Source organism: Felis catus, chromosome B2, assembly GCF_018350175.1.
Source record: "Felis catus isolate Fca126 chromosome B2, F.catus_Fca126_mat1.0, whole genome shotgun sequence".
NCBI lineage: Eukaryota > Metazoa > Chordata > Mammalia > Carnivora > Felidae > Felis > Felis catus.
This window is the reverse complement of record NC_058372.1, coordinates 34,634,958-34,648,451: the sequence shown is the minus strand read 5'-3', so window position 1 is coordinate 34,648,451 and position 13,494 is coordinate 34,634,958. Positions and strand designations below refer to the sequence as shown.

Below are 13,494 nucleotides of genomic sequence, written 5' to 3'. Positions count from 1 at the left end.
CTAAAAGTGCCCCGGGCCTCAGGCTTCACTTCTGTAAATGAGTGTGTGAAGCCCATGTAAGTCCCCGGTTGCAGGCCTCTTGACAAATGGTACTGAACCCAACGAAACGTCTTTCTAAATAAGGTCTGGCGTCCATCAGAATCCCTGGGCATGGGTCAGGGAGGTCTTCATTAAATGTTCTCAGGTCTCAGCCTCAGACCTGCTAAATCAGAGTGTCTGGGGTAGGGCCCAGGAATCTGCATTTAACCCCAGGCCCTGGGGCTGGAACAAGGCCAGGCCCCTGGCTCCTTCCCTGTGCGTGGGAATTTGTTCTTGCCAAAGCTCTTCAAATGTAAACAGAAAAATCCTATCCACTGTCAGGTTAAAGCTCAGGAGAGATGTATCATTCCCAAGAGGAGGCCGCAGTGGAACAGTTTTCCAGAAAGCCCGGAAAAAGCCCGTTTCTGCCTTCTGCAGCTCCCAGTCAGCAAGCCTGCTATTGTTTCGTATCTTGATTGCTTATCACTCACCCAAAATAACCTGCATGTAATGTCTCACCAGCTGCAGCTCTCTGCAACTCCCTTAATTTAGCAGCCAAACACGTCTGGCTCGGCAACAGAGCGCGGGGCCCAGGAAGGAGCCCCTCCCTCGTGGCCATCGGTAGTGGGTCCAGTAGTGTCCTCCCCGAATCCATGTCCACCCAGAACCTCAGAATGTGACCTTATTTGAAAACAGGGTCTCGGTAGATGTAATTAGCAAGGAGTGAGATGAGATCAGACAGGATTAGGGTGAGCCCTAAATTCAATCACTGGTGTTCTTATAAGAACAGGCGAGGCCAGACAGATACGCGGAGGGCAACAGGCCACGTGAAGACAGGGGCAGAGACTGGAGTGATGTAACGGTTCCAGAAGCCACCAGCAGCTGAAGAGCAGCAAGGGAGGATTCTGCTCTGAATCTTCAGAGGGAACATGGCCCCTCCGACACCTTGATTTCAGACTTGCTACGAGCAGAGCTGTGAGGGCATAAAGTCCTGCTGTTTTAGGCCAGCCGGTTTGTGGGGATTTGTCACAGCAGCCTTAGCGAACGAATAAGCCGTCGCTGCCCAGACCCCCTGCCCTGGCTCAGTCCGCCCCTCAGCCCGAAGGAAGGACCCCACACATAGGCGATGCTCCAGGCTGGCATTTTAATGTGGCTGGTTGTGATCAGAACTGTCTTCTCCCAGCCAACATCCCTGAATTCTGCATGTACTAGGCCTGTTTCCTACCACAAGGACAAGGGCCCTGAGTCCTCCGCCTGGAAGGCTATAATCCAAGAAGAGCTGAAACTGTAGTAGTGACAAACAGACATCGGTCCCAGGGGCAGTGTCTGGCAGGTGGTGCCGGGTGGTGGTCCCTGGGCTCAGCCCTGGGTGAGGCTGGGCAGGTCACTGCAGCTTCATGCCACACCGGCGCCGTGAGTCCTTCCGGGCAATGGGGCTGAAGTTCACAATCTCCTTGTAGATGTGCTCTGAGAAACACAGGGTGGCCCGAGGTGTGAGGTGGGGGGGGGGGGGGGTGCCCAGAGCAAAAGAGAGGCCCCCTCCCCGGATGTAACGTGGAGCAGAAGTCAGCTAAGGGAGTAAGAAATGCACACAAGAGACAATATCTGCTCAGAGAGAAGGAGATGTTGATAGTGATCCAGGAGAGCGGTGGGGCCGCCAGAGGCCACGCATGGAAACCGTGGAGGCAAAGGAGAGAGAGGCTGCAGGCAGAGAGAGGACGAACCCGAGGCCCCCAGCTCTTACGCTTCCATTCATCCACTGTGAGTTTCTCATGTTCTAAGGAGTCATCAAATGGCTGCGGGGCCTCTGTCTCCTCCTCTGGGTCTCGGAAGGGTTCAAAGAAGGGGTGGGCGAGGGCCTGCGAGGCCGTCAGACGCTTGTCCACGTCCAGCTCCAACATCTTCTCTAGCAGGTCTGTGGCTGCAGCGACAGAACACTCATCTCACATCCCAGGCCTGGGAGAGCCCGCCCGCTGGGACAGACGTCAGAGGCCCGTCAGAGACCCGTGGAAGGCAGGGCCCAAGACTCACCCTGGGGGCTGGCCCGTGGGAAGAGCTGAGAGAAATCCTTCTTGGGGCTCTGTGGCAGGGACTGGATGTAGGATTTGGCCTGGAAGACAGAGAAGCACTGAGTAATCTCCATCTGTCAGCCCCTCGGGCTCAGGACTTGGGGTACAGAGCAGGGGGGACCCCAGAAACGCCCCGGAACCGGGCTGAAGGCTCAGGCCAAAGCCCAAAGTGGGATGAAGGCAAGAGCATCTGCCAGGGCAAAAAGGAGGCAACGGGGGAGCCCTCCTTCCCAAAGGCCCACAGCCCACGTGACCCCTGGTTAGCCAAGTGCACAGCCGAGGCCAGTCTAGACCCATTTGCCACTCACTGCTTTGTCATTCAACTTCTGCACAAACTCTGCACCCGGCACCCCGGTCACTTTCAGGATCTGGGACAGCTGGTCCAGGTCTTGGCAGTGGGTTAAGGCTCCGCCTCACTCTCTGCTGGTAGATCTGAGGCTGCCCTTCCCGCCGCCCTTCCGTCACTCCCACCCAGGCCCCGTGGCAACAAGCCAGGCTCCAGACGTGCCTTCCTTCCGGAGAGGACACAGGTCTCTGGAAGGCTTCCCACCCACCAGGCTGGGTTAAGAGTCCTTCGCCACAAATGTTCCTGGATACGACCCCTTTCCAGCTCCCGTCCCGCCCAGCCACCTTCATCCCCTTCTTCATCACCGTCCCCCCTGCCGCACACTGAGTTCGGCAGTGCAGACTCCACATATTCTCCTCCTGCACAGCACACAGGGGCTCAATTAGTGTGTGTGATGCCAAAGCATGATGTACTTTCTACATGGTGCCGGCATGACAGGTGGTGCTTTTCATCAATTCCCTTACCTGCATTTTAAAATTGTTCTAGAGTCGGAGGGCACCCGGGTGGCTCAGTCAGTTAAGCATTTGACTTTGGATTTCAGCTCAGGTCATGATCTTGTGGTTCATGAGCTCAAGCCCTGCATCAGGCTCTGCACTCTCAGTGCAAAGCCTGCTTGGGATTCTCTCTCTCTCTCTCTCTCTCTCTCTCTCTCTCTCTCTCTGTCTCCCTCTCTGCCCCTCCCCTGCTCTCTCTCTCTCTCTCAAAAATAAATAAATAAGCATTAAAAATAAAATAATACAGTTGTTCTAGAGTGAGCAGGTACCACTTCTGCAATAACAACAAAAAAAGAGGGATTAAAGTAATAAAGTGTCTGTTGAAGGAATGAATCCCTGGATGGAGGTGGGCTTTTCCAGCAAAGGATACAATCTTTCCCCTTGAACAGAGTTTTCCCGGTCAGCATCTCTGCCATGATACAGCCCACAGACCAGATGTCCACTGCGGAGGGAGGGAGGAAGCATCACCTGGACCAGCTGACCAGGACCCGGCAGTCAGTCGACCCAAAGGAACTACAACGGCCCTGGAGAAGCTTCCAGAGAAGATCCCCAGCCCCTGCCACCCCCAAGCAGCTGGCCACTGACCAGTCTGGTTGTAGTGCATCCAGCTGAGGATCACCTCAGGGGCCCGGTACCAGCGGGTCACCACATAGCCGGTCATGTCAGCATCTGCGTGCCGGGCCAGCCCAAAATCCAAGATCTATGACTCGCGGGACAGAGGGACAAAGAGTTGCTGCAGACGGTCCTGGAGCAGCTTTTGGGGGCTCCCAGGGGAGAGGGGCCCACCCCAACCCGCCCCAGCCCACGCCCACTCACCTTCAGCTCACAGTCCTCGTTTACGGCCAGGTTGCCCGGCTTCAGGTCCTAGATGAGAGGAGAGAGGAAGCACTGGGCCAAGAGGCAGAGATGGGAGCCTGCCCCCGCCCCTCTCTGGGTGTTGGTCTCCTCGTGTGTAAAATGACGGCTGCACCAGGCGTCCTCCTGGGCCCATCCAGCTCTAAGATCCTCCTGATTCCTGGAGCCTGAAACAGCTCAAGGCTTGCTTCATTTGCAGCACCCAGAAAGTTCCCCAGAACACAACGTTCTTCTGAGCAGGCCTTCCTGGGCCAAGGCTGGGGGGGAAAAATCCACACGCCAGGTTCCAGAGGACTCTCGCCTCCCCACTCCTTTCCTCCTCCCCGGCTGTGGAGAATCCTTCCATGGTGCGGAGGGTGGAGGGGCCTCTGAGCACCGGAGCAGAGAGAGCACTCACCCTGTGGACGACCCCAGCTGAGTGGATGTACTGTGTGAGAGAGAGGGAGAGAGTGCGAAGGGTGAGTCCGGCACCCGGCTTCCACACCAGGTGGTTCAGGCTGGCTCCAAACCTCCTCTTCCCTGTCACAGGGTGCTCTCCCAGCCCCCAAGTCCTGGTGTTCTCCAAACCTCAGGTGTCAACACCAAGGCGCCCCCCTCGGTCACCTTCCGGGCCCCCACGCACCTTAAGACCCTTGAGCATCTGATACACCAGGTACTGGATCTTGTCCTCACTGAACTCCATCCCCATGATCTTCTGCAGGTCTGTCTGCATGAAGGGCATCACCAGGTAGCTGCAAGGCACGAGAGCTTCTTGACAGTCCCCAGTCCCGCCCAGCCCCAGGCCTGAGATCACAGGAGGTGCAAAGGAGCTGGGGCAGAGCACAGGCCTTAGAGGTGGCCTCCGTGTGCAAGAACCAGCCCCCGCCATAGCCAGCCGGACCTCCACACGGGCCTCCTGGCTTCTGGCCCCCAGCCTGGCCACGGTGGCCACCCAGCTGGCAGAGCTCAGGGTAAGCATTCTAGCTGGAGCGTGCTCAGGAAAACCAAATGGAGCTGTGTTCCCTCTCTTCAAAGGTGCCCTCGCCTTGCCCCCTTCCACGCCCCACAGAAAGCCACAGCTGTGACTTAGAAACATCTGCCAGAGTTCCCCTCTGCTTCTGTTCAAATACTTTTTCCCCCAGAGGGTCATGCCCAGCTGGGAGAACTCCACAAACAACCAAGGATGTGTGCCCTTCCAAGAAGGAAATAATAAAACATTTTATTTTTATTATTATAGAAGGGCAGAAGAAGGAAGAAGGAGTAGCTGAGCCATTGTACCTTCCTGTGGGATTGCAAAACAGGTCAAGGTCAGCAAAATATAGCTGTTGCTCAAGGTAGTAACAGCAACGTCCAGAACAAAATATGATTTAAAAAGGGATATCAAAGGGGTGCCTGGGTGGCTCAGTCAGTTAAGCATCTGACTCCTGATTTCTACTCAGGTCACGATCTCCCGATTTGTGAGATCGAGTCCTGCATCGGGTTCTGTGCTGACAGCACAGAGCCTGCTTCGGATTCTCTTCCTCTGCTCCTCCCCAGCTTGCTCTCTCTCTCTCTCTCTCTCTCTCTCTCTCTCAAAATAAATAAATAAACTTAAAAACAATTTTTAAAAAGGAATATTAAAAAAAAAAAGGATGTGATGAAGGCCATCTCTATGAGCCTGTGATTTTCTGAAACTTTCTTTTACCTGATCATCTGCCCTCCCCCATGGGGGACCCTGCTTCATGCACAGTCCCCTCCCTAGTGTTGTCTTTCACCTCTACATGGACGCTGGTCCTTTCTTCTCTGGTGACAAACTTGAAGTCTCACCATGCTAGAACTACCTTCCCTTGACTTGGTTCTTCAAATAACTACCCTTTCTCCCTCCTTCCCTCCCCAGCCAAACTTCTAGAAAGAGTGGTCCACACCTCTTGACCCACTGCCTTAACTTCCAATCCCTTAACAATCTGGTGTCTGCTTCTGCCCCTCCGAAGCGGCTCAGATCAAGATCACCAATGACCGCCCCCCTCCCCACACACACACCTGTGGCTCCCTTTCTTCCTATTGGACCTCTTGCAGTCTGACACCTCCTCAAGATTCTCTGTTGATCTCTTAATCAACAGTATTATACCATGTTCTACCCTAGCCCAGACCTTCCTGGGCTCCAGATGTGTTTGCAACTGCTGATTAAACACTGGAACGTTCATAGGCTCCTCAAAAGTAGTGTCCAAAATGGAGTTCGTTCTTTCTCCCAACGTCTGTTCTTCCTCCACTTTGTATTTCAAGCAGGAGCCTGGCATCTTGACCTACACCCCCCTCTCCCAGCCACTGCGTCCCAACAGATAAGGCCTTTTGACAGGTCTCAGGTCTGCTCTTTGGCATCCCATCACCTCTGCCTTATTTAGATCAAGGTCTGGGTCTGGGACACTACTCTCCAGGCTCTCTCTCCCGCCACAGTGCACCCCAAAATCTTATCTGACCACATCACCCTGATGTTCAAATCCTCCCTGGACTTGAGGCTGCCTGTGGGATCAAGTGTGGACTCTTCCCTTGACCAAACCAGCCACTGGCCTTCACTAGCCACAGTGAACTTATCAATATCGCCCCAACGGTCCAGTCTCTTTCATGCACCATGGCCCTTGTCCATGCAGTTCCTTCTGCCCGGGATGCTTTAAGCACCTTTACTGCAGGCAAACATCTACTCACCCTTTGGGGTTGAGTTCAAGCTTCCTCTGTGAAGCCCCCTGAGGCAGCATACAGTCCCCAGCACTTGACCATACATAGAGCACCGACCACACTACTGTGAGTATTCATTTAGAGACTACACCCCCACCCTTCCTGGGGGGCTGGTCCACTTTAAATTCCCCACGTTAAGCCCAGCAGCTGGCTTTACAGGAAAAAAACTCCATTCGGAATCACTGCATTAAATTTAAAACAAAAGCATCCTAACAAAAAGACCTTCAGCTGCATTTGAACTAGGGTCAGTTCAGGGAGCCTGGGTGGCCCAGTCGGTTGAGCATCTATATGACTCTAGATTTCGGCTCAGGTCATGATCCCACAGCTCGTGAGTTTGAGCCCCGCGTGGGGCTCTACAAGGACAGCACGAAGCCAGCTTGGGATTCTCTCTGTCCTCTCTCTGCCCCTCCTCCTGCTTTTGCTCTCTCTCTCTCTCTCTCTCAAAAATAAATAAGTAAACGTAAAAAAAAAGAAAGAAAGATTGGGAAAAAAAGAAAGACTCCATCTTCCTAAAGATTCCTACGTTTTAGACCAGGCACTGGTCTAAATTTTCTGGTTCTATGTGACTGTCAAACACCCCGTCAGCCAGAGGCAGCCAAGCCTTCCCGCTCCGCGCTCCATGCCCAGACCCACACCTGGGACCCCACAGAATGGCGAGGTAAGCCAGTGCAGATCCTGTGAGGACTGGCAAGGAGGTCTTGGTTGTATTAAAGCGGGTGGTAAGCGAAGCCGACAAGCAGACAGCTCTGTGTCTGTCAAGGACCCCGCTAAGCCCCTCCCACCTCTTCCTGCCTGCCTTTCTCTCCACCCTTGGCTGGATCCAGACAGAATCCAGACAGAATCACGCATTAGTGGACGGCCCAAAGGGACTAGCAGGACAGGAAGCCCCCCTACCCAGAAGAGAGAAGTCTGGACTCTCCCCCAGCTTGCTCCCGAGGGGCAAGTAAGGCCTGCAGATGCCCCTCAACCCAGTGCAGCCCAACTCACAAGTCATGGAAGCCGCGCAGGGAGGAGGCTGGGGTGAAGACATCCAGGAGCCCGATGACCTGGGGAGAAGGTTGTCAGTGAGGCTGGGCAGCCGCCACAGCCCTCTCTCCCCCCAGCCCCGGGGCCCCAGCCATGCCTATGACCACCAGCCCTTTCCTAATACACCGTCTCCAGCAGGAGGCAGGCTCCTGGCCTTCTCAGAAGCAGTAAAAAGGGCAGAAGAGGAATCCAGGGGCAAGATCACCTGTGGCTGGGGGCCATGGGGAGGGGCTGGCTGAAGAGCAACGGGGCTTAAAACGTGCCCAATGTTTTGAAATCATTATTTTAAATGTTCACCCTCCAACCTAGGTATCCTGTTCCAAAGCCCAGTTGCTAGGCCCAGAGCTGGGTGACTAGCTTTCCCAGCTGCTTCTGTCAGACAAGATGCTCTCATAATTCTGCACTGAGGCCCCAGAGCCTAGGTTCAAATCCCAGCTCTGCCACTGACTAACCGTATGACCTCTTAGTCTTTCTGTGCCTCAGTTTCCTCTTCTGTACCTGGGAGTAATAGTACTTAACTCTTGTAATACGGTGAGGATTAACAAGTCAGCTTCTGCAAAGCTCCGAGAAGAGCACTTGGCACACAGTAGGTGCTCAACTGTCTGTGGTTATTGTTATTATCGGGGCCACGTGTGCAAATACATTAACCAGGATGGGGGGCACCACAGCTCTGAGACCTCAGAACAAATGACAAAGCGCCTCTGTGCCCATGCAACAGTATGTTTGCACCTCGCAAAGCTCCTTTTGCTCCACTGCCAAAACTACCCTTTTCACCCTTCCTGGGAAGTAGGCAGGGCAGGTCCTGGCGCCTCGCTTTAATGAGGTGAGGAACAAGAGTGGGAGGGGCAGGGAGGAGAGTCCCCTTCTCCTGGCCCTGTCCTGAGCTCCCTGCACCCCTCAGGCCGGCGCCCTCCCCCCCCACACACACACAGGGAGGGACCTGGTCAGGACGCCTCCCTGGCTCCCCCTCCCCTTCTCCGGAGCAGCCCCCAGGCCCAGCCCTACATTCTCATGCTGCATGTGCTTCAGCAGGCGCAGCTCTCGGTAGGCCCGCTTGGCAAAGATCTCCGACTGGAAGGGCCGGCTCAGCTTCTTGATGGCCACCTTCTCCCCTGACCGCTTGTCGATGGCGGAGCTGTAGGGCACAGACAGGTGAGCGGGCTGTGGCTCTCCTGCCCAGCAGCCCCCACTCCACATCCTGGGTGGAATCTCCCAGGTCACTCGGGGGAGTCCAGGCCATCCACCACCCCCCCCCCCCAAAAAAAACTCCCTCCTGGCCAGGGGGCTAGGCTGGGAGGCATGGAGCCCGCGACCCCCCCCCAGGGGACATGGGGGAGCAGCCTCAGGTACAGTGACAGGTCAGGGGTGTCAGAGGGGACCGACAGTAACTGACAGGGGTGCACGGAGCCTGGCGATACACAAGTTAATGCCAACAGGATCCAGAACCTGGAGGGAAGCTCACTCTTTGCAACTTGGCAAGTCGCTTCTCCCTCTTTGGGCCTCAGTGTGCCCACTTGTAACATCGGGGATTCACCTGGATGAACTCCGGGGTCCCCTATAAGGTTCAAGTCCTGGAGAATCAGACCCAGTCCTAATTCAATCCACAGAGACCCCGCAAAGTGAGAAAAGTGAGATGGCGCCTGTAGTGGCCTCAGGCCAGCCTCTGCCAGCCTCTGCCAGCCTGAGGCTTCTTGCTCATACTCCGCTGCCCAGTCGCCTCCTCCCAGCTCCAAGCGCTGGGCTCAGGAAGAGCCCCTGCGAGGGCCTTCCAAGCCCGCAGGGACTCTGGGCCTTGGGGTCCTCGCTCAAGGTGGTTGGGCGAGCGGCCCGAGGGCCCAGCGGGGGAGGGGACCCCCAAGGCGGGTCTGGGAAGGGATGCACTGGCCCGGCTTGTCCGGGAGGCTCCACCTGCGTCCCAGTGCCTATGCGCCCGCCGCGTGTCCGGCCCGACGCCCCGCGCCCCCCGCGCCCCCCTGCGGCGCGCAGGCCCGGGGGTCTCACCACACGGCGCCATAGGCCCCGCTGCCTACGTGCGTCGGCGACACGTAGGTCTTGGGCAGCTCCCAGGCGGTCTTGTTGACGTCCTGCTTGTAGAAGCCCTTTTTCCGGGTGAAGCTCATCCCGGGCACCCAATCTCGGTGGCCCCGGCGCGGCGCCTGCGTTCGCGGCCCGCCGGGCTCCCGGCACCCGGCCCCCGCTCGCGGTCACGGCCCGGCCCGCCCCGCCGCCAGCTCCTCCCCCGCGCGAGGGCGGGGTCCCGGCTCGCCCAGGTGCGCGGTGCAAGGCCACGCCCGGGCCTGCCCGACGGCCCAGGCGGTGTGGGGACGCGGCGGGAGACCCAGCCGGGGCGGCAGGTGCGCTGCCCTGCAGGGGCGGCGGGGGGCGGTGCAGGGGCGGCGCTGGCTGCCTGGTGGACCCCAGGGCGTCCCGCGTAGGGCGGAGCGGGACACCACAGGGCCCCCTAGGTCCTTCCAGCCCGGAACTCGGCAGGAAGATCTGCCTGGGGCTGGTGAAGACAATTTTGGAAAAGCAAAACCAAACCCCACAACTTTTTGATTGTGGAAAGTTTCAAAAATGCACGAAAGTAGAATAGCCCAGTGCTTCTCACATTTGAACGTGCTCACGAATCCCCTGGGAATTTTATTTTATTAAAATACAGTTTCTGATTCAGTTGATCTGGGGTGGAGCCAAGATTCTGCATTTCTAACCCGCTCCCAGGCCCCGGGGCTCTCTGGACGGCACTTCGTCCGGTGAGGTTCCAGTGAACCTGAATGACCCCAATCCTTCAGCTGCAACAATGATATCAACTCTCAGTCAATTTTGTTTTCCATCATTTTGAAGCAAAACTAGGCCTTATATAATTTCACCCATAAATATTTTTTGTATTTCTAAAAGATAAGAACTACTCTTTTAAAAAAATGTTATTTTTGAGAGAGAGAGAGAGACAGAGTGTGTGTGTGGGGGGGGGGGGGGAGCTCCAGAGAGAGAGGGAGACACAGAATCCGAATCAGGCTCTCAGCAGGCTCCCAGCTGTCAGCTCAGAGCCAGATGTGGGGCTCGAACCCACGAACCCTGAGATCAGGACCTGAGCTGAAGTCAGAGGCTTAACCATCTGAGCCACCACGTGCCCCTAAAAGTTAAGGACTACTCTTAAAACATAACCACGATATCATTTTTATGCTGAAAATTAACAACGGGAATTCTGTAGCATCAACTATCCAGTCCAGGCTCAAATTTCCAGTTGGACAGTTTTTTGTGACTTCCTACTGCCCCATGAGGGCAGTGATAAGCCAGGGCCTTCTGCCACCTGTGTCTGGTGGCTCATGAAGCCTGAAGAAGATTCTGTGCTGGAATTAAAGCACGGAGGCCTCCCAGGAAGCGGGGGTGGCGGGGTGGGCAGACAATAACCACAAGAGGTCCACATGCCTGACTTATCTTAAACTGCACTGGCCTGGGGAAGGGGTGGGGACCTCTCCCTCCATGTTGTCAAAAGGAGAGAGGGTGTCTTGGAGAAGGAAAGCAACTTGCTTGTGGCCTACAGCAAGCTGGGGGTCCTCACTAGGGAGTCTGCAGGCCCCAAATCCTGTGCCACAGTCCCTCCCACAGAGTTGTGCAAGTTATGCAGCATCGGGCACGGTCTGGAAAACCACCACAGGGTGAGGACCGTGCAGAGATCCCACAGAAGTGCCCAACAGGCATTGCAGGTAAGGAATCTGCCTTATTCATGTCCGGCACACGGTAGGAGATCGAAAACTGTAGTGAGAATGAAACGGAATGGAAAAATCAGCCCATTTGAAGTTCAGTATTTACTGAACACTTGTGTTTGCCATGTGCCAGTCATTATTCTAAGTGTTTTACATAGACAACTGCCTTAACCCTGGTAAGAGGTCTGTGAGTCAGTACGATTATTATCCTCATGATAGAGATGAGGAACCCGAGGTACAGAGAGGTTAAGTAACTCGCTGAAGGTTGCACAGCCGGCAAGGGGCAGAGCTGGGTTGAAGAAGTGAGCACAGGGGCACCTGGTTAAGTGTCCCATTTTTGATTTCCGGTCAGGTCATGATCTCATGAGTTCGTGGGTTCGGGCCCCACATCAGGCTCTGTGCTGACAGAAGAGATCCTGCTTGGGATTCTTCCTCTCTCTGCCCCTCCCTGGCTTGAGCTGTGCCTCTCAAAATGAATCAATAAAAAGTTAAAAAAAAAAAAAGAAGTGAGCTATGGTTCTAGAGGCTATGTTCTCAGCTCCAAGTCTATGCAGCGTCTCGGGGTTGAGAGGCCTTGCTTCTTAAAGGAGATGGTCTGCATTCCAAATCATCCCCCTCACTTACATCGTGAGGACATGTCTACTGATCAAACCATGTCTTCCTCCGCACATCCCGTACTAGGGTGTCCGGCATATTCCCCACCCTCCCTGCCCCATCCTCTGCTCTGGCCCTGAGACCCTGTGGGAGGAAAAGGGAAGGGGCTGTGTGCCTGGGAGGGCTGCCAGGGGAAGGCACCCTGACACTGAGGCTGGGGTGACGTCCTGGAAGCCAGAGTTCAGGACTGGGCGCAGGCAAGACAGAATTGTCCGGGGGACCGAGATTTCCTTCTGGGTTGAGGATCCAGTTCCCCAGGGTGGGGACAAGGCTTCTGACTGTCCCGTATGTGTCAATCACCTGAGCGTGACAGAGGTGAGCCCAGAAAGGTGAGGAACACCGGGGCTCCTGCCCAGGTGGGCACAACCCCACGGGGGCGCGAGCTGGCCACTCAGGCTGTGGCTCTGGGTGCCTCTGAAGCAATGGTCAGGAAGTGACTCAGGCCTCAGACTGATGACACTGACCCCCGCCCCCTCGGGCCCCAGCTGGGCCTGTGTTTACTCAGCAGCCGGGCGGCCTCGGACAGAAATGCCTTGGAGGATCCAGGCTGGGAAGTCACACGTGGGAGAGCAGTCACAGGGGGTGACTGAGGACGTCCTGGGTGCTCCCTCCTGCCGCCCCAGGGCTCTCTTCTCTTTCAGCCCCAAGACCCCCCTGCTCTTCTCCTCCCAGATGCTTGGCCCTGTGTTGTCATGTTAGTTTCTGCCTTCTCGAGGCCGAGGCAAGGGCGTTAGGAAAACAACTTTGGAACGTGACCTGGCTTTCCACCCTGACTCTGCACTACCAGCTGTGTGGCCCTGGGCAGAGCCACCGCCCCTGTCTGGGTCTCAGTGCCCCCCTTGTAAAGCAGAAGTGAAAGGAAAGCAGGGCAAACATATCTGAAGAGTCCTGGGAGTGTATCATCCCACGTGCCCAACCAGGTGGGGACCGTCGGCGCCTCCAGCCAGAGATCACTCGAAACATACCTGGGAGTGAACAAGCCAGGTCTGTTACTCGTCACAGCGAGGAACGTACACCAGGGGAACCACGGGGTGTCTTGGTAGCAGGGTGCTGGGAAGGACTCGCTATAATGTTTGGGTTTGTGTTGGGCGATTGGTGGAGGGTTTCGGGAAGCAGGACTTTGATCTAGATTAGAGGCTGTTGGGAAGTGGAGGTGACTCTGTGACTGGGGATCTTACATCTTACCTCGGAGGAGGGCCAGCTAGAAAGAGGAGAGAACTTGGTCACCGGTAGAGAAGTAGTCTTTACTCGGATTAGCTGCCCGGGGGGATGTTTGGTCGTTTTTGTGGACTGGACGCTATTCACGTTTTGTCTGTTTTCAGACGTGATTCCGGAGTGCTCTTGTGTTTGTCTCGGTCCATCACGGTGGCGGATGGCCCTGTCCGTGTTCAGCGGGAGCCACACCAGGGCCTGGCTGACGGGGCCAGGCAGCTCCCGGATGTCACGGCTGCTTCGCTTTGTCGGGATGCTATCGTTCCCCCTAGGACAGATGGAGAGACCGGGGCACCTCTTGGCCAGAGTCCCACAAGACCAAGAAGGTGGTGGATGGGGTCTTCAAACCTGTTGTCCTGCTCCAGAGTCTGCACGTTTCACCACCAACTAGGCGGCCCAACACCAGGCAAGCACCTGTGCAGTGG

At 56.0% G+C, this 13,494-nt stretch overlaps 1 protein-coding gene across 2 annotated transcripts; it reads right to left on the bottom strand.

Moving 5' to 3' along the window:
* Positions 1-1,143: 1,143 nt before the first annotated feature.
* On the bottom strand, positions 1,144-9,749 carry MAPK13 (mitogen-activated protein kinase 13). Of its 2 annotated transcripts, XM_023253909.2 has the most exons (12): positions 9,501-9,749; positions 8,505-8,634; positions 7,461-7,519; positions 4,405-4,513; positions 4,180-4,209; positions 3,744-3,791; positions 3,513-3,627; positions 3,298-3,369; positions 2,396-2,475; positions 2,050-2,128; positions 1,763-1,939; positions 1,144-1,485 (listed from the first exon to the last, which is right to left on the bottom strand). In XM_023253909.2, the coding sequence occupies exons 1-12, from the start codon at positions 9,617-9,619 to the stop codon at positions 1,403-1,405; spliced, it is 1,101 nt and encodes a 366-aa protein (XP_023109677.2). In that variant the 5' UTR covers positions 9,620-9,749; the 3' UTR covers positions 1,144-1,402. The 2 variants fall into 2 exon arrangements, with proteins under 2 accessions (XP_023109677.2, XP_023109678.2); XM_023253910.2 differs by lacking the exon at positions 4,180-4,209.
* Between the last annotated feature and the right edge of the window lie 3,745 nt (positions 9,750-13,494).

What these genes read in the sequence shown, in the direction of transcription:
- MAPK13 (XM_023253909.2), bottom strand. Translation starts at nt 9,619, where the DNA reads ATGAGCTTCACCCGGAAAAAGGGCTTCTACAAGCAGGACGTCAACAAG. An exon ending in CTGCGCGGCTTCCATGACTT is followed by an intron (nt 4,514 to 7,460) that starts GTGAGTTGGGCT and finishes CGTGCCTTGCAG; the next exon opens with CTACCTGGTGATGCCCTTCA. An exon ending in ACGAGGACTGTGAGCTGAAG is followed by an intron (nt 3,628 to 3,743) that starts GTGAGTGGGCGT and finishes CGCGAGTCATAG; the next exon opens with ATCTTGGATTTTGGGCTGGC.